The 24,069-nt window shown below is 39.5% G+C and overlaps 1 protein-coding gene across 1 annotated transcript; it reads left to right on the top strand.

Annotated features, from left to right (window-relative positions):
- The first annotated feature begins 887 nt into the window (after window positions 1-887).
- Window positions 888-24,045, top strand: LOC141803926 (amyloid beta A4 precursor protein-binding family B member 1-interacting protein-like). The gene is made up of 13 exons (XM_074688023.1): window positions 888-943; window positions 6,120-6,179; window positions 11,098-11,170; window positions 14,099-14,319; window positions 14,405-14,467; window positions 14,548-14,707; window positions 14,869-14,990; window positions 15,103-15,177; window positions 15,415-15,558; window positions 18,549-18,659; window positions 22,107-22,205; window positions 22,349-22,436; window positions 23,457-24,045. Exons 2-13 carry the CDS (start codon window positions 6,120-6,122, stop codon window positions 23,546-23,548), a joined length of 1,308 nt encoding a protein of 435 aa, XP_074544124.1. The 5' UTR covers window positions 888-943; the 3' UTR covers window positions 23,549-24,045.
- Window positions 24,046-24,069: the final 24 nt, after the last annotated feature.

Genomic DNA, 24,069 nt, shown 5'->3' with positions numbered 1-24,069 from the left:
TTTTTCCCCATCATTATCCTTAAAGATTAAATTTTTATATCCCACATTCTGATAATCAGCAATCACTTCACTCGTCAGTGGGCATAATGTGGTGGCTGATGGGCTAACTGTGCCACTAGTTCTCTTTATTGGTTTGTCTGGTCATACTCTATAGATGCAACCTCTACACTAACAGTGCATCATATCCAGGTTTCACTTCACAAAACTGTCTTCCAACCCTGTTTGGTACTAATTGGGTTCTGTGCAGCATTACCTCAGCTGACCCATGTGTTTTAACGGCCCTGCACACTCACAGGTGTTTCCACTTATGCTGATTGATTAGAGCTCGTTAAGAACAGGCTGGTTTATTTAGAAAGCACATCTCTGGCAGAGTAGGGTTTAGCAATCGTAGTAAACATTTAAAAGGCTTTCCTGCAAGATATTAAAAAGTTCAGGGTGATATAAAGATACACATGATGATAGAGCAATCAATGAGTTCATGACAGTCCATGTTTTTTTAGTTTATTTTTTAAAAACACGAGTATTTGAAATTTGTAACCAAAATATAAAACAACAGAGTCAAAGCATTTCTGTTTGGTTGACTTTGTTAAAGGACAAACATAAAGCTGCATCTTTCTGTTTAGTTGTGAGTTAATGTTTCTATGTCTGACAATCTTTTCAGTCTGTGTTTGATTCTGACAAAATATTTCTTTACTTCTAATGTGAAGATTTACAAGAAATAAAAGAAGATACAAGAAGAAATGTGAAGAAAAAAATAAGCAACTCAATTAGAAACATTCCGCTTTGGGTCACCACATGACGTGTAAAAAGTACTTCCTCCTTTACAGGAAGTTCAGCTAATATCTGCAAAGTCACGTGTGAGTGGTTACTTTGACACTCACCCACAAGTGTTTGAGCATCAGTACAAACTTCTTGACTCCCAGAGAGACAGAGACAGAAAAAGGTAAGATCTTGAACAAACTCAACTAAATCTTTTCTGTAAAGACTTGTTTGAGTGACAGGGGTGGGTTAAAGCAACTTTCTAAAATTATCATGTGAAATATATTTACCTGCTTTTTCTTCTGTTGGTCCCATGAGGAGTTAAATTCTTGCACAGCCACATCAGCTTTGTTTAGGACAAACACATGTCCTCTCTCGGCAGCCAATGGCTGGTTGTGCAACTAATTAGAAAACAGTAAAAGCTCTGGACCACAGAAGAAGAGTGAGCATGTTTGAGTGCTGTCACTAGGTAGTGCTCTCAGATTCCCTCCATTTGTATGAGACCTAATAAATCACTCTGGGTACTCATTGGTCTGTCTGTCTGTCTGTCTGTTTGTCTGCCTGTCTGTCTGTCTCCTCACTCTGAGAGACCACAGAGAGAGAAGGCAGCTGACTGACATGAGCACCAAATTCCACAAACAAAAGTGGTTTTGTAATGTTTCCAAATTCATCATCACTGACAAACACGTGTAATATAGAGACAATAGAGACACACATTTACAGTAAATGTATGTGTGTGTGTGTGTGTGTGTGTGTGTGTGTGTGTGTGTGTGTGTGTGTGTGTGTGTGTGTGTGTGTGTGTGTGTGTGTGTGTGTGTTTTAAAGTACAACAGTAAGTGCTTACAGGAACAGGAGTGAGGCTCTACTTACACATATGTGAGACAGGAGCTCAGAGAGGCCTCAAAGGTGAGGTTCTTGACCCAGAAATTTCACTTTCATATGGAAACAATACTTTATCCCCTCCTATCCGATTTACTGTTCCTCCTCTACCTCCTCACAGTTTAATGGATGGTCTGTTTACTGTGCAGCGTAAACACTGCAGGAGACTGAGCAGCTCAGGCAGTACTGTGAGCTATATGTCTGTGCACGATGGTGTGTGTGTGTGAAAATAAATATAGCATCAGGGCAGAGAGCATTATAGAACAGATCAGATGGTCTAAATTTATTAGAGTCTCAAACAACCCATATGAATTACTGTAAACAGGACAAAAAAGGAACTGTGTTCGCCTCAAGCTGCAGCTTTCACGTATGCAATACATCAGAGGAAAGTCAAACAACGTCTGCGGTGTGTTTGTGAAATAACGACTCAGTCTCAGATGCTATTTAAAGCTTTGCAGCAGCATTGTCTGAATTAAAGAAAAGATCATAACTGTCTGAACTTTTCACTTTGTTTTTTAATCTTTTATTGTTAGCCATGCATAGGATATCAGTGACCTGTTGTGCAGTGTTCATGCTTCTCAGACTACAGTCATTAAAAGCACTCTTATGAGGGTGTCTCTGCTCAGGTAGCCCACAACTTAGGACCATGTTTAACTAAGTTCACATGAATATCTATATTATTTGACCATATAGTAGCACTTTGTTGACTCCAGGGCTATTGAGGCCACGCTGAGCATGATGCCCACAGAACAATGTCATTAAAGGCACCACCTGAGGATTACATAAAGTGAATAAATTTTTGATAAAACAATTTAATATGAATTTTTCCAAGCTCAACTTTCCATGGAAAGTTTCTGGAAATTTTCGATCCCTTTCCAACCCTAACAAATACACATTTAGGCTACTTCATTAATAACAGATTTCAAATTAGGAGCAAGGAAGCAGGCAAAAGAAAGATGAGCAGGTTTGTTTTGAGGCTGACAGCAGAGCTAGAGCCGTGAAGGCCCAGTGTGGCACACACCTGTGTCTTTGACTGTTTTGAGTGTTCATGCTAAGAAATCAAAGTGCACTACATATTTCCATAATGCCAGTGTGAATGCACTTATGCACTTAAAATAGTAAGTATAAGAACAGAAATAGGGGATTTGGGACACAGCATTACTCTTGTTGGTGAAGTGTGTGGCAGGTGCCGGGTGAGAGTTGAGGTAAATGATACAGGTGAGTTACTCAAAATGAGATATGACTTATTGCTTAAGTAGTGACAGGCTGGGTGGAGGAGCTCAGTGGCAGCAGGTAAGGAGAGGACGCCAGAAGTAAGGCATGGAGGAAAAACACTAGAGATCAAAAAGCCCAGAGAAATGTTTTCAAAAAGGGAAACACTAGAGATTGAGGCCACTGTACCACTGTGAAGGCTGAAATCATCTGGCAGTGAGGATGAGAAAACCCAGAGTAAAAGTAGCACAGCTGGAGACTGTGAGATGAAATTCAGGTTTGCATGCAAGAAACGCCAGCACATGTATCCATGCCTCTGAAAGAAAAAACACACCGGGGGAGGCAGAGCAAAGAGAAGAGAAAATATGATTACATGAACGCTCAAAGGAGTACCAGACCAACAAAACAAATTTTGATGTAGAAATAACTAATTAAAGGTCCCACATTATGCAAAAATCACTTTATTAAGTCTTTTAGTGAAATGTGTGGGTCTGTGGCTTTCCTCCCAGCCCACAAAATGTGATATTTAATGACAAAACCTGTACTTAGTAGTGCTTGTGAATGTAAAATCCTGACCTAAAACGAGCTGTTTGGATTTAAGGGATTTGCTGATGTCAGCGATTCCCTTTTTTTGTCCAATCAGGAGAAAACTGACCTGATTGGTCCACCGGAACAGATACCCCCCAACTCCCTCCCCGCCCACTCCTCTCCCTACTGCTGAAGAGAAATCTCTCCAGCTGCGGAGAGGAGAATGCCAAAGTTGAAGAGCCATCACTGCTTTGTTTTGGGCTGTAAACAGCCACATAGTTCCATGCACAAGCTTCCCATCTCAGAAGAAAACAAGACTAAGTGGCTAGAGTTCATTTATCAAGGAAATGTGCCAGCTACACTCAGTAAAACTGTGCATGTGTGTGCTAGTCACTTCACGGCCGATTGGTTTTTCCAACTTTGGACAGTACAACAGAGGGCTAGCAAATAGACTGGTCCTGAATCCAGGCACATTACCAACCATCCGCAAACAAACCTCTGACCCTGGAAATGTGAGTATTTTAAATGCTGTGTGCTGTGGAGCAGATGTAAGAGCTTTTCCTCAGTGTCCCCCCTGTCTCTGTGTTAGCTTCAGGATGCTAACTTTAGCTGTGGTTAGCCTGTTGTTTTAGCCTATAATGTTACGGTAAACGAGCTTTGCTATTTTCTAAACATTGTGCTCTTGGAGCTCATGACGCTGCTCTCATTGACGTGTAAGAGCAGGGCGGTATCAGCGGTGGCTCAATTACATATGAAGGTCACGCCCACTAAATCAGAGCGTTCTGAACAGAGGGGCTATGAGAGCCTGGAAACAATGCTGCTGTGCTTGATTTATTGGCTTTTTGGACCAAAACATGTTACTAATATTTCATGAAGACATCAATGATCTGTATTAAACTGCAGAAAAGGAGCCGAATATGGGACCTTTAATGCATGAGTCTAGTGGTCAACCACAGCCTTAAAAAAACATCTTAAAGTCTTTTAGACCAGGAGTTCCTAAACTTTTCAGCCTTCGACCAGCAGTGCTGGAGGCTGACAACCTTTGTTTGAGTGAATACACAAAAAGGACATTTCTAAAGCAGACAGAAACAATCAAACAAAAAGGCCTGAGATACTTCATTAAGTGGATTGGTATGTACACAAATTACTTAGATTAGTCAACTCAGGGTCTTGTGACAAAGGGAAATATGGAAAACAGGTCAAACGTTTTCTTGCATGGTTTTGTAGAGTTTGAACTCTTCTTCTTATTCATAGCTTTACAATAATGGTGCAATATGCAACTGTGAGCAGTTTTTGATTTTGGAACAAATTTTTATCTTCTCCAGATCTCACATATATGATCATGAATTAGGAGGGTACGTAATGTGTCATCTTCTCTAACTTCAGTGTTAATAATAGGATTCCTGGCTGATATATGATGTTTAATTTTACCATAATATCATATGTAATGAGAGCTGTTTGAACACTGCAGTTAGCTCTAAAGTGGTGCAGAGCAACGACTGTTAGCGGCTTCCCTTAAATGCACAAAGATGCAGGGTCCTGTTTAGTCATGGTCTAGTTTTCTTCTTTGAAAGCATGTTGCTTTAGATTAAAGTATCTTAATGCAGCTTAATCGTACAGAAACATTGTTAAATGAACAACTAACATGCAAACAAGCAGTTCTATGATACAGAAGTTGTTGTATTCAGATGTTTCCATTTCTGTCTTTCCATTCCCCTAAAAAGCTGCTACAATAGATTTACAGCTTATGTTATCGATAACTGCTCATAGCAACGATCTCCAAGAGTTGGCCAGAAACACACACAGCTCATTTTTCTGTTTGCTTTCTAAGCCGCTCCACATGGGAAATGTATTTCTGACCCTAAAGCTGGCAAGGCGCCGCCTCCATATGGACAAACCCAGACGCTCAGAATCGCACAAAGTTTCTCCTGATGAAAATCTTTGATCTCAGTCAGGCTCATCTTTCAGAAAGTATAAGTTATCAGTGCAAATGAAATGTGCTTTGCTTTGAGTTATCACCCATGATTTGAAGCACTTTTAGAGACTCAAGTTACCCCCTGGAGGACTCTCAGATAGTATTATATTTATTTCTAAGTAGTGAGACCTTGAGTGAGGACAGTTTATATTAAGATGTTTCCTGGGAAAAGACTCACTGCCTCCTGTCAATGCACATGTTTTTCAGCCAAATGAGACGAAGGAATGAATGTAAATCATTTGCAGTGTATGTGAAGTATTTCTGGGTTGTGTACAGGGTGTGTAATCTGATCTTCAGTGTCGTGCTGTTTACTGTAGACAAAGTTCCTCAGTTTGAGGGGACAAAAACATGCTTGACTCCATGAGAGCCAGTTTCACTGCAGTGTTTGTGACTTTGAATGATTTTCAGTCCTGTTTTCCCTGCAGACTGACTGACTGACTGAACACTCTGCATACTGTTTGTCTGTATTTGCAGATTTGGTACACACATCCAAAAGTGCGTGCTTGTGAACAAGAGTGTTTGCAATTCTTCACCACAAAAATGTCCTCTGTTGTAAAGAAGCTGGTTGAGGTCTTTCAGTAGAGGTCATTACCCAGCTTTCTGCTTCTTTGTGACTGTGAGTTCACAGGAACTGACTTTATGGTGAACTGAAATCATCCAGACTCTCTCTGTTCCTGATGCTCAGTGGTCTCCAATGATCTTCTTCCTGTATTAAGTTAATCCTCGTAATGCCAAGAAGCTAAAGTGTTTGTTCTACCCTCTACAGATGGATGACATAGATGCCATGTTCAGTCACCTCCTCGGGGAGATGGATCATCTCTCTCAGGTGAGTTGTGTGATGATGCTGTAAGCTAACTTCTTCTAACTTCGTAATATGTATATGCTAAAAATGACAAAGCTAAAAAACTGGTTGGTTTTTGCAAGGGTCAGCTTTGTTTTATCCTGCAGTAAAGAACACTGCCGATGTTCAAACATGCTGTTCAAGCAGATTTAGATTCATTGCATGTAGTTCACCTTTTTGTATGCTAAATTCTGCTACTGGTTTTGGCTCCAGCATGTTAATATCTGAGCAGATAATATATTTACCAGGCTCGACACTGGATATTATCTTTCTTTTTTACGGCTTCAAACTGTTTTTGTGGTAACCCCATAGCTGTTTTACATGATATACAACTAAAAAGAACAAACAAACAAAAACTATTCTCAAACTGGTGTTTTAGATATGGTATCCACAAAAGCCCCCCCCCCCCCCCCCCCCCCCCCCCCCAAAAAAAAAAAAAAAAAAAAAACTGAGTTCAAAATCTGACCTCATACATTGCAAAAAAATTGAAATCTTATCAAGTGTTTTTCTCTTGTTTCCAGTCTAAGGACGCGGTCACACTGGCCAATCGTGCCGTGCCTAAGCACGCTTCAGCCGTAATGCACGTTTGGAATGGCCAGTGTGACCGCAACTGTGCCGTGCTCAAGCACGATTCCCTTCCGTGCTTCGGCACGCTTCGAAGAGGTGGACTTCGGCAAGGTTTACTTCATGCATGGGCACAAGCACGCGGACAGCGCGTGTGATCCATTACGTAAAATCACCGCGAGCGCATCTCTCGACAGTCATTTTAAACAAAGCGGGGGTGTTAGAGGGCTGTGTCGGTCGAAAACGACTTAATATAAGTCCAAAAGTCTTCATAGTTGTAGCAGTGCTCTCTGTGTCTCATCGTGCTGACTCTGATGAGATCGCGCTTCATGTAAACAAATGCTTCACGATGACGTAGGCGGGCTGTGGGCCTGTCTGATACCTGCTAAAGTTTAGTTCATATTGGGGTAGTGTGACCGCCGGCCGCACTGTCCAGCTGGGGAGCAACGCTGCAGGGGGGCAATCGTGCTCAAGTACGGCACGTTTGGATGGCCAGTGTGACCGCGTCCTAAATGTCTTTTTAGACTTGATATGAGTCCCTTTCAAAAGATCTTATTTTAAGTTATTTAATGACAAAAATAAAATAGAAATAGAATTTAAAATATTATTATAAAAGTAAGAAAGTGTATAGAAAGAGGAAAAAAAGGTCCATACGAGAATAGATGATGACAGCTTGTCCATCATTGTCCAGTTCAGCCAGCCTCCACCTCCACAGGGTCCAGGACTGAGCTTCTTCAGCAGTCTGTTCAGTCTCTGTCTCCTGGATCCTGTCTGCTCACAGCAGGTGAAGCTCTTCCAATGTGGCGTTGGTGTCTGGTGTTAGCTCCGTTAGCCATGTCTGTGAATAGCATGATGCTACTCTACCCTCTGGTATTCCCTCTGTTGCTGGGTTAGCACAGCTAGCTTGTCCATCTTATTGGAGATAGATCTTACGTTCCCAATAACGATGGATGGAAGAACAGGTCGATGTCGTCACTTCTTAGCTCACACCTGAGAACCAGCACGTCATCCTCACCTCCTTCTCCTCACCTTGTGGGAAGACATCAGGCCTTGCACCAGTTAGCATTGACATGCTACAGGCTGCTAACAGCTGAGTTTACATGTAAACAATGCAGCCATGGTTACATGTAGGATCTCCAGACAAACACAGGAGGAAAGTAGTAAAAATATCACTGAAGCCACAAAAAGTTTGGTGTCCATGACCAACAAATGAGCCATACAAAGTAATGATCCACTCCAAATGCAAATATTACAAAAAAGCAAAATTTACAAGACATTTTTCTGGACTGGTCAGGTGAATGTGGCCCATACTAAGTCAAAAAAGACATTTTTACTGGAAAAAAAAAAGACAAAAACACTTGGTAAGATTTCATTTTTGGTAGATTTTTAAGCAATTTAGGTTTTATTTTTTCTTTTAATATCGAGGAAGAAGACATTTTCTGGATTTATCCGTGAAGTTTGACTTATTTGAAGTGTAATAAGATGTTCTCTAATTAAAATCTTTACTCTTTAACTTTAATCCTCACAACTGTTTTATGAACCATAGAGAACGAATATGGGGTTGAAAATACAGAGAAATGCAGTTTAACGATAAGTTGGGCTCCATTGACTGGGAGTTGAGCTGCTGCTAACTGAAGCTAAGTTTGTTTTCAGTTTCAACAAATCAGACGTCAACAAAAGCTGACCCACTTAATGATGAATGTGACGTGGCTTGGTGAGCAATGTGAGAGTCTACAGATGGACTTAACAGAAGAACCAGCTGATCTCTGCTGCCATCTTTACAGCCGTGTTGTTAACGTGCCTGAAAACACATCAAGCGACGTTTGCCATATTGAGTTACTGATTTTCATCTGGAAATGTGGAGAAGAAAACAGCGTGATGTCAAACATCTTTGGTTGCATTCTTTCTAAAAACACGACCAGATGAGCGGAGTGTGTCACTCTGAGCATTCCCTTCAGCTCCTTTGAAGATTGAACAGGTCACTAAGTGAAGCAGACAAATGACCTGGCGTTTACTTTACTAATCTTCACGTTATCTAATTACCTTTGGCAGCCTTTGTTTTGAATCTTATCATCAGACAGAATGATGAAAGGTGAAACTGAGATGTGAAGTCACTGCATCTGGATTTGACCTCAGGCAAGAGCTGCAGATTTGCTTAAGCTCACATAATCTGCTCATCATAAAACTGCAGCACGCCAAGAAAAACATTACACATTTCCAACTGATGCAACCTCAGCCTGAGGCCACATCCACGATTGTCCTTTTCAAATCCCCACAGTTAAGCTGAGAGTGGGCTCAATACTCTACATTACATCAGACATAGCACATAGAGAAGCTGCGTATATGTCACTTTGGCATGAGTCCTCCTGGAACGCCATCACAGTGACAAACACCCGTCCACAGACTGTCACTGGGTGAGCAGCACAGGCTCTCTGATTAAAGCGAGAGGCTGAGACACAAAGGATTAAAATGAACTCCACTTATTGCCCTCATTTGGTTCATTCTTTGCTGTGCTGCCTTGAAGCCAGAGGACTAAACTCAAATATCTGTCCTGAGAGCTCGGAGGTGTTGTTTAAGCAGCAGCTGCAGCTCCAGAATGACGACATGTGTTTTCAGCACAGCCGTCATGGTTGAGCTGCGAGCTGGCAGGCGTCGTGTTGTGTACAGGCTGGCTCTCTGCCTAGCATGTTGATAAAATATGATTGAGCCAGCAGACACATGTGTTCATGATTATAATGTAACAGCTCCTTTCTTATACTCACACTCATTAGAGTACCGGATGTACAGCTTGTAGAAACTTTAACATCACAGGTCTGACAAATTAGTTTCTTTATGACCTGACTTTTGATTTATTGTCGATGCATACAGTAAACAGGGCGCAATGTGTTTTCTATTACTGCTCCTCGTAAACACAGCTTGATAAAAAGCAGGGCAGAAATTTCACAAGTGACGAGCTCCTGTTACATAATGTCACAAAACAAAACACATCTTTTACTTTCTTTACTGCTATTTAAAAAGTATCTGAAAGCTTGAAGGAGTTTCACTTCTGAATGACACAACTTTTGCACAAAATGTGTTTAAAAAGTTACATGAAATACCGTGGTGAAGTTAGTTTTAGGCTGGATATTTGACAGACTTTCACTACCGACCAATCAGTGCCTTCCCACTCTTTATATCCAGGAATGGCAGCAGCAATGCCGTTACTCAGTACATCGCTGTTATCATCGGGTTTTGAAAATAAGGGACCATCAAAAAATTACCAATTAAAATTCCCAATAAGGCAGGTTTTCTTCAATATCTTACATGTCATTTGTCAAAGTGACTAAATTACAATCTTGAACAGAAGTAGTGATTTTGAACAACAAGACACACCTCTTTTTAGCCAAAATTTATCCTTTAAATTTTTTTGGTTAAATCCAAAGTCAATTGTGAACTCTTTTCTTAAAAACCTTCCATGTTGTGTGACCAATTATCCTGAAATCAATCTTGAAAAATAGATTTAGAATAAAACAGATCCCTTCTTTTTTCGAAGTGGTACTGCAAAACAAATTCTATTGAATTTTTGAGCCAAATTTTGACTTTTTTCTTCAATAGCTTCAATATCAAGTGACCAATTATCCTAAAATCAATTTAAAAAAGTATATGTATATTTAAGCAATAAGACACACCCTTTCTTATTTCAAACAAGTCCTCCAAAAATTGTTTTTGTTGAATTTTGAGCCAAATTTGGATGCTTTCTTCAATAGCTCCTGTGTGGTATTATCAATTATCCTAAAAACAATCCTGAAATTTAAGGTGTACTAGAATAATAAGACACACCCCTTTTTAATTCTAAAAAGTCCTCCGAAAATTTTCCGTTGAATTTTCAAGCCAAATTTGGACTCTTCTTCAATAGCTTCAATGTTAAGTAAGAATTATCTTGAAATAAATCTTAAAAAATTGAGGTGTACTGAAACAACAAGACACACCCATTTTTATTTCCAGTTGGTCCTGATTTTTTTTTTTTTTTTTTTTTTTTGAATTTCAAGCAAAATTTGGACCCATTTGGTCAATAGCTTCCATGACAAGTGACTAATTATTCTGAAATCAATCTTAAAAAAAGTTGTATATTTTAACAGTGAGACACACCCATTCCTAATCCTAATTGATCCTGCAAAAAAAATTCTGTTGAATTTCAAGCAAAATTTGGACTCTGTTCAATGTCTGTCGAATATCCAACCTAAAACTAACTTCACCGTGGTACATGACAAGATACCACACAGCTGTCATTTTCTCATGTGTTCACAGTAAGATCTGGGTGATGTGGGATGTTGCTGATGAACCGTATCATTTATTTCAGAGTTTAACAGAGACGACAGCGGCGAAACCCCCCTTAAGAAGACAGAACACCTTTGGCTTCACAGACATAAATGGTAAGAGTCTGCCTCAACAATACTAAGAGCAGCAGGTAAGCTTCAAAAACCAAAAGTCACACCGCCCTAAGGGGGAGATAAGACACAAGTTTGACGGAGATAAGACTTCTGCAGGAGAATGAGGAGTGACTGTTATTACTTTGGCCAGAAAGTCAAACTAACCTCTAATGAAAGTGAGGAGTGAGTTCAAACACAAGATGAACAGAAAGTTGTGGCATAAAAGCTGAAAAACTTAAGTCTTTGGTTTCAAGTGTTTTTTTTTTATGATTGGGGTTCATGCCTTATAAAAATCCTCCTTAAAAAGCAGTTTTCATGATCCACATCAAAAAGTGTTTCTTAGAGGCCGAAAAATAAACGTGCAGATTATCAACTCGTTAGACAAGGCAAGTCTATTTATATAGCAGTTTACAGCAACAAGGCAATTCAAAGTACTTTACACAAGACATATATAATAACAGTTAAAAAGGTCAACAGAACATAAGGGAAAATGAAATATTTAAAAACCATCAGCAGAAGTAAAGATAGAAGAAGACCTGACCGAAAAGAATATCAAATTCATTTTAAAGAACTTAAAAACACCTCAGATTCTTTAAAATGAAGACTTTATTTTTGTTAAAATGAACTTACAATTGTTGAGGAGACTTGAAACTTTGCATCAATCACTCTGTCTCTAAAACATGCAAAACAAAAGCTTACATAGAAACATAGAAAACAAAACATCAGTATAAGAGGAAACTGATGTTTTAATAAAAGCTGTTGACTTTTGATTCAACAAAAAGTGAAAAAATATACCTGACAGGCAAGGTTTGGCATTTTTTTTTTTTTTTACATCTGTTTCTTTCCTTCTTGTTTAGACTGAGATAAAGAGAACAACTTAGCGCTCATAACTGCCGTCGTCTGTCAGCTGTACAAACTAAATTTTGTGAGCCTAACTCAGTTTGGACTCTGGAAGTCGTGGGTAACAGCTTGGATATTTTTGTCTGAGCGACGACGCAGAAGGAGATGAACAATGTGACACTGAACTTCAGATCTGTGTGTACAAAGGGCAGATTGGTTTGACCACTTCCTTATTAGAGAGATTCTTCAGTGTATTTGTTCCTCAGAAACAGCAGTAGCTGCAAACGTGTTAGCTTGCACCGTGTGTGTGATGAGCTCTTCCAAAAACTTTTCCATTTCAGATTCTGAGTAAAATGGATCTATAAATTAATAACCTCAAAATTAACCCCTTCACGTATGTACCCTGTCAGGTCTTGTTGCCGCTGAAATGACCTTTGTTTCTCATTATTACATTTTGATTCATATTCTACACAAACCAAGGATCGTATCAGATCCATTATGTCACAATATATTAGTCAAGGGATGAACTTCTCATGTCTAAACATATTATGTAACTTAGTTATAACTTTTGTGTCTGTACTATGCTCAAATGTACAATTTCCACTTAATTCAACATCTGTAAGAATGCAAAAACACATAAAAACAATCTATAACTGTTTATTAATTCAGGCAGTAAGGGGTTAAACTCCTTTTTTGTAAAAGGTGTCATATTCTGCTCCTTTTCTGCAGTTTAATATGGATCACTGATGTCCTCATGAAATGGTAGTAACTTGTTTTGGTCCAAAAAGCCAATAAATCAAGAACAGCAGCATTGTTTCCAGGCTCTCATAGCTCCTCTGTTCAGAACGCTCTGATTTAGTGGGCGTGACCTTCATATGTAAATGAGCCACCGCTGATACCGCCTCTCTCTTCAGCGTCACCGAGAGCGGCGCCACGAGCTCCGAGTGCACAATGTTTAGAAAACAGAGAAGCTCGTTTACTATAACATTACAGGCTAAAACGACAGGCTAACCACAGCTAAAGTTAGCATCCTGAAGCTAACACAGAGACAGGGGGGACACTGAGGAAAAGCTCTTACATCTGCTCCACAGCACACAGCATTTATAATACTCAAATTTCCAGGGTCAGAGGTTTGTTGGTGGATGGTTGGTAATGTGCCTGGATTCAGGACCAGTCTATTTGCTAGCCCTCTGTCGGCCATGTAGTGAGTAGCACACCCATGCACAGTTTTACTGAGTGTAGCTGGCACCTTTCCTTGATAATGAACTCTAGCCACTTAGTCTTGTCTTCTTCTGAGATGGGAAGCTTGTGCATGGAACTATGTGGCTGTTTACAGCCAAAAACAGAGCAGTGATGGCTCTTCACCTTTGGCATTCTCCTCCCCGCTGCTGGAGAGATTTCTCTCCAGCAGCAGGGAGTGGGTGGGGAGGGGGTTCGGGGTTATCTGCTCCAGTGGACCAATCAGGTCAGACTTGTTCCTGATTGGTCGAAAAAGGGAATCGCTGATGTCGGCAAATCCCCAAAATCCAAAGAGTTCATTTTAGGTCAGGATTTTACATTCACAGCACTACTAAGTACAGGTTCTGTCATCAAATATCACATTTTGTGGGCTGGGAGGAAAGCCAGAGACCCACAAACTTCACTTAAAGACTTAATAAAGTGATTTTTGCATAATATGGGACCTTTAAATAAGAAAAAAAAATCTAATGTTGAAATTATCTTTTAAACCATTTTTAGGGTAAAAATCACATGAATGACTGTTCTGCAAAATTAAAAAGTGTTATAGCCCCACACAAGTCATTGAAAGTTTTAAACATCTTTGAAGTCTTATCTAAGACACTGAAGTTTCCATGAGAGTATCACAGGAAAACCACAGTCTGGCCACCACCCAATATGCTGACTAGCTGCAGAGGGTGCTACATAGAGGCTTACTCTTTGTAACATAAACAGCATTGAATGTTTTATTCATTACTTTATTTATATTGACAATAATATTTATTGTTTATGCATTAAAACAGACTCCTGTCGTCAGAGCAGGGATTAGATCTGGGCAACTTCTGCACCCCTCAGGACCATTTTTCTTCTTTGCAGAGTCTCTGAATGAGCTTGAAGACCAGGACCTGGATGCTCTTGTGGCTGACCTCAGAGCGGACTCCACTACCTCAGGGGTTCCTGCAGATCCACAGTCCTGCACACAAACCAGTATCAAAACTGATGGGCCATCCACAACTCAGGAATCTGAGCCTGCAGCTGCCCCCCCTCCATCATCATCATCATCAAACGCTGCTGGATCTCCAGCCGAGCTGCAGACGGTACCCACACGAATAATTAAAATTCCACAGCTATAAAAAAACAACAACATGATTATAATAAATGACTTCCTTGTATTAATTTCAGCATGAACCCCAGACAAAGGCGGACAAAATTAAACTGGCCTTAGAGAATCTGACCGAAGCTAAAGTAAGGAATGTAAATATAGAAGGACGTCATGTGTTTCTTCATCATGCAGCTGCAGTTAAAATAAATTCTTCCTGTCAAAGCTGATCGTTAAGGTGCTGATGACTGACGGCAGCTACAAGGTGCTGATGGTGGATAAGAAACAGACAGTCAGGGAGGTTTTGGACATGCTGTTTGAGAAGACGTACTGTGACTGCAGCGTCGACTGGAGCCTGTGTGAGACCGGCCCTGAGCTGCAGATTGGTAAGATGGAAACACACATACACATATGCTGGCAATTATCACTGTGTGAACATACGTCATCTGCAAACAAACTCCTGGACAGAGGCATGAGAGGCTGCTGCACATGGTCCAGGTCTGAAGATGCACAGAGTGTTTATTTTGAAAGTGTCTCATCATTTCAGAACGCGGCTTTGAAGACCACGAATGCTTCGCAGACTCACTGTCTACGTGGACGTCTGAGAATCAGAACAAAATCCATTTTTTGTCGAGACCTCAGAAATATGTGATGTTCAAAGACCCCCAGGTGAGTATGGATAAGTCAGCTGAGGATGCTTTTTCTTCTCATCATAGACTGATTACACATTTACCAGTAAAGCTCAGTCACTAAACCAAACCATGTGTCTCTCATCCTGAAGTTATTTTACATGTGGAAAAAGAAGGCAGCATCTCTGACTGGGATTAACGAGCAAGCCAAGCAGCTCTTACTTAAGGTCAGCTTCACTTCACTGTAAATAAGCAGAAATATACATGATCTAAACATGGACGTTAGACCAACCATCTGTGGGGTGCCACAAGGCTCTGTGATAGGTCCTGTTTTGTTTCCAATTCAAACCCTTTGTTCGGTATTTTTAAAGAGACTTCCAGTCATGCCTCTCAGCTGTCAGGTTCTAAATGTGAAAAGAAATCCTGTTGTCATTTCCCATTGTTTGTGATCTCTGGTCCTGCAGGAGAATTTTGGAGGTTGTACCATGATTGTTCCTGATCTTGAGGGCACCCTGCTTTTAAAGGAAGACGGGAAAAAAGTTTGGAAGCCTCGCTACTTTGTTCTCAGAGCCTCGGGCCTCTACTATGTACCCAAAGGAAAGACCAAGGTTTGAAACTAAGACTGTTAGCACTTTAAATGTATGTTTATTGGTGAGAGGCTACATATGCTTCTGCCTCCTCTGAAAGTTCTGTTTCTTGACAATGAAAATAATTAACATTTTTTTATAACCAGCCATTTGGCATTTCATTCGCACCGTTAAGTCTCTGCAATGAGGCATCAACAATTCAAACAAACAGAGAAACAGTAAAAGGGATTCAGTTATTAGAGTAGGAAGATGAAAGCCGTATGGAGAGTTTTTATTATGACTTTGTTTTGAGTTCTGATGTAAATCTTTATCATTTGTGGTCATAAAAATCTGGTGGGATTTAAATTCACAAAAAAAATTCAAGTAAGTTTGTTTTCACTTTAATACTTAAAAGACTCTTTAGGTGACCTTTAAGGAAACTGTGTGTCCTTTTATATTTTTTTTGTGGTAAGTTTTAGATTTTTGGCCTCTCACTCACATGAAAATTGCGTTTTAGCTCACCTAAAACAAAAACTTTTGAAAATGACCTCCTGAGTGATTTTTTCAGAGACGCCATGGCCACCATTACCATGCAAACAGCAATCCAGAGTTTTCAGTGGAAACGCTGATATCACGTTCTGCTTCACCCACCATTCCTTTGTTGTGGCAACTTTAACTGCCATGCCAAAACCGGACAACAACAGGAAAAACGGCAGATTACGGTGCTATGCTTGTGCTGCTGAATCTGTTAACAGCCTTTCAGCAAAATGTGCATTTGTTGCACCACTTCTGCACTTCTCCTGTTTTGTGTATTAGTGGCCGGCTACTTCTGGCCTGTGGAAGGTTGAGTCTTTACAGTTATATCGTCGACTGCAGGCATGCTTACTACAATATTTTTAATCCTTCAGCATTTCCATGTCTGTGGAGTTTTTGTTCAGAGTGCATGAAATGCAGATTTTTATTTTTTTTTACTGATTTACCGTACCCGGTTGAAACATTTTCATGTAAACAGGGCCTCAGTTAGGTCACACGCCCTGTGCTGCTAGCTGGCACTCCCTACTCTCAACATGTTTCCTGCTCTATCCAATGTCCATTATAAACAACTTTTTAAAGACAGGGATGGAAGTCCTGAAAAACTAGCATGAATTTGAATATCACATCTCGTCAGGACTCTGCCTAGCCCCTCCTCCCCCTCCCCTTGGAGCTCCTCCAAAGCAACGCCCCTGTTAACATGCATGGGCGATTGTAAATGACTGAAAGACGGACTGAGCACATCATTTTATGTTTTGCACTACGAAGAGTCATGTCTCATTTAGAGGTAAGGAAACACCAAAACGTAAAGCTAAAAAACAAATAAACAAACAAGACTTTTGTTAGTACTCGCAACTGTCATTCTAGCATTATCCACTTTTACCTGTGACATGACATCAGGAGTAAAGCTATAACACAAATAGTACATGTACATTTTCTCTTGCTTGCCATCATTTTAACCAGTAAAACAAAAGGTGTATCTAAATCAAACTACCAATTATACCTTTATATACCTTTATATAATTATACCCATATATTCTTTCATGAGCCATTAAAGCAAAATATCTTTAAGCTGCTACTTTTTGGGGGCGCATCTAACCACTTCTCAGTAAACCTTACTAGAAGACTTTTGCCCTTCCCATTGTGTTGTGTAGCACTAACAAACTAATTGCTAAAAACTGTTTCCGTCTTAAGAACTGTGTTAAAGCTGCATTAGCTTCTATCTAACAGCAGTGACACATCTTAACAAGGAGTTGTCACTTTGAAACATGGTGTGAAGTGATCTACTTCCTGCAGATCAGACTGGAAGCCTGATACTGATAAAGTGATGATTTATTAGATTTAGACTAGCAGCCTGAGACACAACAGTTGGACTGTGAAGCAGCAGCAGCAGTCCTTTGTAAAATGATGATTTTTTTTTTTTTTTTTCAATGCGCTATGTTGAGAAATGTTGCGTTAGGGATGAAACTGAAAGAAATATTGGATGAGACAAGTCTGACATTAAAAATGATATTTGTCCCCATGGCTTGTCCTTGCTTGAGCACTTGAGTGTCTCAGAGGCAGACAGCCAAGAGAAAGTGCCAGGAAAATGAAGATTGACGGTGTGAATAGTCATTGCAGCAGTTTTAGAAAAAAAAAACATGTTGCTCTGTCACAGAGACAGAGGAGAAAAACACTCCCCAACAAAAATCCTCAGATAGATGGAGAAGAAACTGCGAGGCAGATGTGCAAATGGCTAACATAACAGAGCAGCAGGAATCATCTGGGGCCAAAGACACACGGATGACCTGGTGGAGATCTGGAAAGGAGAGTTCATTTGAGAGGAAGAGAAACGGCCAAATCAGACAAGGAGAGGGCATAACCGATGTTGTACAGGAGTGTGAAATGGACACACATGGAGGTGTTGTACAAGAAATCACAAGCCAGACATTGATGGAGAAAAGTGGCGGAAGAGGAGGATGAGGACTAAACATGCAAAAAGAAAGAAAAGCAGAGCGGCCTCCACATCGAGACTGAACAGTTTGTTTGGTCTGGCACACAGAAAGTCTTTGTTATTGCGGTTAAATGTGTGACCATGATGTGTTTCTGCTCGATATTAAAATGAAATCAAAGGAAGAAACACTTTAATAAGAAAAACAAAACCTTTCTCTTAAACTCCGTTTGGCGTTTTATTAAAAACTGAATAAAGACAAACAGCTTTTTGTGAAGCTGTTTTTCTTTGAAGTGTCTTCATCTTAATATTTACCATACAGTCAGTTTCATCCTCACAGTGTGTTAAAACAACCACCAGAGACTCAGTAATCAACAACTGTGTAGAAACTGATTAAACTCATGCTTCCTTGGTGAATATCTCTGCTCAGCTTCTCTGACTCACAAACATATTTCACTCTTAAGTCAATATGCGTTTTATTTACTTCTGTCTTCAAACATCCAGAGCTCTGGTATGCAGGACTCGGCCTTGACTGTCTCATTTATTCTTCATTATTTTTTTTCTCTCACAGTCTTCCAGTGACCTTGTCTGCTTCGTCCATTTTGAAAAAGTTGACATTTACACCTGCATCGACTACAAACAGATGTACAGAGCTCCTACCAACTTCTGCTTCATGCTGAAGGTGAGTTCAACACATGTTTCATCCAAGACGCTTTTCAGAAGACGTTATGCCATGGCAGAGAAATGGTGAAGGATTCTTCATTTGGGATTTTTTTTCCCCCTCTTTTTCTTTTTAACACTTTGAGATAAAGATAACAATGAAAACTAGAGAAGTTGAATTTCCTTGCAGCAAATGCGTTGAAATGCTGAAGCTGAAGAATAAAAATGAAAAACAAATGCTACAAGCAGTGAACCAGATCTTAAAATGTGGAATGGAGAAAAGAAGAAGTAGCAGAAATAGGAAAAAAAAAAAGTACAGAGGTCAAAGTAGCAGTAGTAATAGAAGAAGTAGTAGTTTGAGGAGTATAAGCTGTGGGAAAAAGTTGTATGAATAGTGGAGCATGTAGATTAAGTCAAAGAGGGAGGTTTGGTGTTAAAAGTAACTGAAGTAGTGATGGGAATATCAGTATGTGAGTGCATGTAAAGGTCTGGAATGTGTGAGTGACAGAAAGAGCACACACATGTGTGTCTTTGTTACTGAATGTTTTGATTAGTTAGTATAAACACCTGTGTGAGATGAAAGGTTTCCATGGTAACCTGCTGGTTAGGCTGTGGAGAGCTGCACCTGCTTGATAACTTCTATCTGAGACAGAGGATGAACAAGCGAAACATGGGGCCCGAATTTCCTGAAGCTATGGCGCAACCGTGAGGGCTATCAGAAAATCGATAACATTGTAAGAATCTGGAGACTCTGATGAACACAACAATGTGTTTTAAAAGTTCTCAAGGCCAAAAAATGAGCACATGAGAGAAAGATAGAGATGAAGTCACAAATGGAGCTGAGGTGATGAAGTAGATCAAATTTAACATAGCTAAAAGTTACAGAAAAAAAAGAGCTTCTCTCACATTGGGGCATTTTTTGGGGGCAAAACAGTACACCTTTTGCTAAAATACTCTCTTTGTAAGAAGCAGGAGAAGTCAGGGAATGTTTTAATGTATTTTTTTTATTATTTTACAGTGAAGATTCTGGGAGTTATGACAATTTGTTTGAAAAAGTTAAAATGTCTCGGCAGCAGGCTCTTCCACTCTAACTGAAGAAGTTCCACACTCTAGGAGCTGAGGTTTGAGTGAAAAACCTGAAAAGTTTATGTTGCTTTAAGAGTTACATCCCAGAAACTTTTAAAGATATCTTAAAAGTTGAACCATTCATGAAGAGCTGAAAGATCAGTGAACATTTTAAGCAAAAATAAAGTCTGTAAGTGGAAGTAAGCTGAAGTTAGAGCTTCTCATAGCTGAAGGATATTTTGAGGGAGAAGCTGAAGTTTCCTATGCATTTCAGATGGGGAATTTTTTTGGAAAAAAGTAAAATAAGTCAAAAAGTTTAATAGTTAGAAAAGTGAAAAGATATAGAACACATGTCCTTAACAAGCTGAATAGTTTAAAAGTTGAACGGGGAAATCGTTGAAAATTTGAAGGCTGTGAAAACAGAGCATATTGAAGAAGTTTAAGAATGAAGCAGGAGTACAATATGTTGAAATGCTGAGTCAGTCACAAATGAACTCTTCACCCTGATCATTAATACTCAGTTATTTGTAACTTTTCTCTGTTGCGCAGTCTGCAGGAGTCCTTTCCCCCCTAACTATCAATGGACACACTAACCCCTAATCTTATGAAACGTGTTTCATAACATGAGCTCCTTGAAAGCTTTTATTTTGAAACAGATGGGGGAAGTTTCAGCTTCGCAATGAAGCAATACACTGCAACAGACACTCACGAGGCCTTCTAAAAAAGCATAACCCAGTTATGCTGTTGATACTAATCTGTCAAAAACAAAGTCAACTTTGAAGTTAAATTTCATAGATTTAGATTTGGGGGACCCTTTTGGACCCAAACTGATTGTGGATCAGTAGGAGAAAGTGTCCTTCACTCTTTTTATACATTTTAAAGTTCCTTTACAATTAAAAAAAAAAACAAAAAAAAAACAAAAACAAAACATGCTTGGTCTTTTAAAACTAATAAAAAAAAACCACAAGTCTTTTCCAACACTGCTTGATAAGTGGATTTCAACACGAGTCCTGTCTTGGACAAGAAATCTAACCAATCAAGGTCAAGGATTCTGGAGTGGCACCTGGACCAATCAGATGTCAAGGGGTTTAAAGATTCAAAAGACCCCATGTGTTTATTGTTGTCACTGTACATTGAGAAGCTTCCTTTGCTATCCACAGTGAAGAACATACAGTTAGGTATAAAAGACAGATAGAAAGGCAGAAAAATATATAATATATGCAATAAGTAACAAAAACTAAATGGAGAAAAAAAAACTATGGAGACAGGTAGGACAAATAGATTATATTCAGTAAGATGTAGGCCTATGGACATTGTGCAAGAGAAGTGCAAAGCCAGCTCCTGGACACCCCTCTGTAAATGATTTGATCATATTATTATATTATTCATCGTATAGGAGAAACACTGAAGTACATCCAATACAATGTCTGAGTGGTTATGAATGCCTGTTTTTATGTGTGGTTTCTATTATCATCACATCTACTGCATACTGTCTGTACCCTCACATCAAACATAGACGTTTCAAAGAAGACAACTAAACACTACATGATAACACCAGAAGTCTATGTTTGACTGTGTTGGTGACGCTGTTCACACTTCAGCTGGGTGTGGAGTTATGCTGACAGGAGTGAGATGTGGATCACTTTTTTTCTTTTTTCTCTCTTTTTCCATCAGCTTTGACCTCTGTGAACTGTGAGCTCTGAAAAGTGTCTTAATACTATCATAACCCAACATTATGGAGTTTTGTAGCCCCATGATGAAAACACACTGCTTTTTACTGATAACAAAATCACCTCCACACCATAAGTTTCCTGATTCAGTCTTGTTTTACTAATTCATGACAGCAGTCAGAGGGTGCATGAGGGACAGAAGTTTGTTCTGTTTAACCACTTTCCACCTTTCATGGAGTTTCCTCTTCTGGTGTTGGCAGCCCTCTGCTGGATGCACTCTGAACTACAACTCCACAGTTTAGTATTTTAAGGAGCACTTCACCATTTTTAAACACCAAGTGGTCATGGAGGTTAAAGTTCAGCCTGTTAAATCAGATGATGATTCCTTTGACTGTGTCAGGATTTGTTACTTAAAGCATTTGAGCAATGATGTCATGATGCCATCGGGGTCATCTTAGCTTTAGCTTGGAGATCATATGTTTGTAAACTGGTTTTATGTTAGTGAAGAATGTGGGAGGCAATGTTAAGAAAAAAACACAGTGAAGCTGTTTTATGGATAGTGTAGGCTACAGTGTAAGCGGAGCTTGACATATCAGATAACAAAATTGTAAATGTCTCTTCCCACATTAACCTTCATGTTTGTGTAAGACTTGTCGAGTTTCAAAGTCTTCCTCAGGCTGTGGATCGAAGTCATTGAAATGTCCTTTTAATATCACCTGTCCTTTATTTCCCAGCATCCATGCATCCAGAAGGAGTCAGACTACATCAAGTTTCTCTGCTGTGAGGACGAACACACTCTGCTGCTGTGGGTCAACTCCATCAGAATAGCAAAGGTCAGACTCATCCTGAGTTACTGCCGAATCAGAAATGTAAATGCAATTCAGCCTCAGCGTGAGAGTTTAACATGAACATCTGTGTGTGTGTGTGTGTGTGTGTGTGTGTGTGTGTGTGTGTGTGTGTGTGTGTGTGTGTGTAGTATGGGACTGTTCTGTATGAAAACTACCAGATTGCTTTGAAGAAAGCCTCCCCCACTCTGCAAACTCTTCACTCTGCTGCACACACAGGTGAGAATAAGCAGCATAATCTAATACAGCTGGTCTAAGAAAAGTAATTCACTAAAACTGCAGTTTTGAAATAGAAGTTGGACATGGAAGTATCGCATAGAAATGCAAACAACCATCATTGTTGAGCTGGGCTAGATACTTGATTCTGATTGTTCATTAACATCAGTGAGTAATTCTCCTCACAAATGTAATGGCAGAGATAATCTGATCACACTTGTTCTTTTGCATGTTGACAGACACGTCAACACATTAATCCTGTAGTAGTCTTGTTCACCTCACCCACTGCAAAAACTGCAACATAAGCAAGTCTTTATGTCTTTTATTTTGTAAAAATGGTCGTTTAGACTTAATATTAGCCACATATGGCTGAAATGCTCATGGAAATCTAGTAATAAGAAACTTAACAACAACTAAGTTGCCTTTCTTACCCCATTGTCAGATATTCTTACTCCAATTTCTCCAATTTGTGTTTGATAGAAGTTCTCATTCAGTTTAATTTTAATGTTAACAAATAAGCAAGCTGATGTTCTAACTTGGCCATGAACTGGAATGGTTATGTTAATATTGGATTGTGGTAAGCTGTGAATGCATTGTTTTAGATAACAAAAACAAAACAATACACTTCTTCTGGCACTAGATAGCAGCATCTTTGGTCTAATAACCTGAAGCTCTGCATCGCACTTGTCAAGGTTTTCCTTCTTGTTTCAATTCTTACTTGTGTTGTAAGTTGCATTGGAAAAAAACGTCTGCTAAATGAAAATTTAGAATTGTAGAACATTAATCCATTCAACGTGGAGCTGGGTTTGTAAATCAATACAAACATATCTGAATCATTGTTGTCAGTTTGGGTTATTTACAGGATGATGGATAGAGAGCTGGTGGATTCTGATCTGCATGCCAATTTGTCACTTGATACATAATCACTTATGTCGTACTGATGGAATAGTATTCATAACTATATTAGTTGAAATAAACCAAGTGCTATTCACTTTAAATTCTGTTTCCTATTTTTTTATTCAGGCAAATCTAACAGCCATGTTGAGAACTACATGCACGAGTCACCACCTGACTTCATGCCTCCTCCTCCTCCTGCAGGAAACAACCACGTTTGAGATGCAGCTTGGCCTCCGTCTTTGCGTCAGGGTAGACTTCAGTCTTCCCTCAGCAAACACATCAAACCTGTGGCTGATGAAATGTTTTAGTAACACCTTTTAATGCATTCATCTTATTTATTCTCTGACTTATCCTGAAGGTTGTTTGAGTTTTGTTGCTTTCATGTTTTTCTGTACCTGTCCCACTGACTGACTGAAGGACACAAAAACAGACGGCTGTGTTCATTGTTTCATTGAGCTGTTTATTACAAAAAGACTGTACATAAATTTCAATGAACACATCCTATGTACAAACTGAGAGGAGAAGACAAATATTGGAATATGTTCCCATGGACATTTAAGTTACTGATCTTTTTCCTTATTAAGAAAACACACACCGAAGAAAGGCGCCTGGACCTGTGATGCCCTGAAATGCTCGACGTTAAAGTGGTAAACATTACAAAGTTCTGCACGTCAGTGGTCGTCTCATGAAAAAAAGTATAAATAAATCCTTTACAAACAAACTGCTAGCGAGCCTTCCT

Source organism: Halichoeres trimaculatus, unplaced genomic scaffold, assembly GCF_033239565.1.
Source record: "Halichoeres trimaculatus isolate MK-OKI-2021-1 unplaced genomic scaffold, fHalTri1.1 fHalTri1_scaffold_15, whole genome shotgun sequence".
Lineage (NCBI taxonomy): Eukaryota > Metazoa > Chordata > Actinopteri > Labriformes > Labridae > Halichoeres > Halichoeres trimaculatus.
The sequence above is the reverse complement of the archived record's forward strand: the minus strand, read 5'-3'. Positions and strand labels throughout refer to the sequence as shown.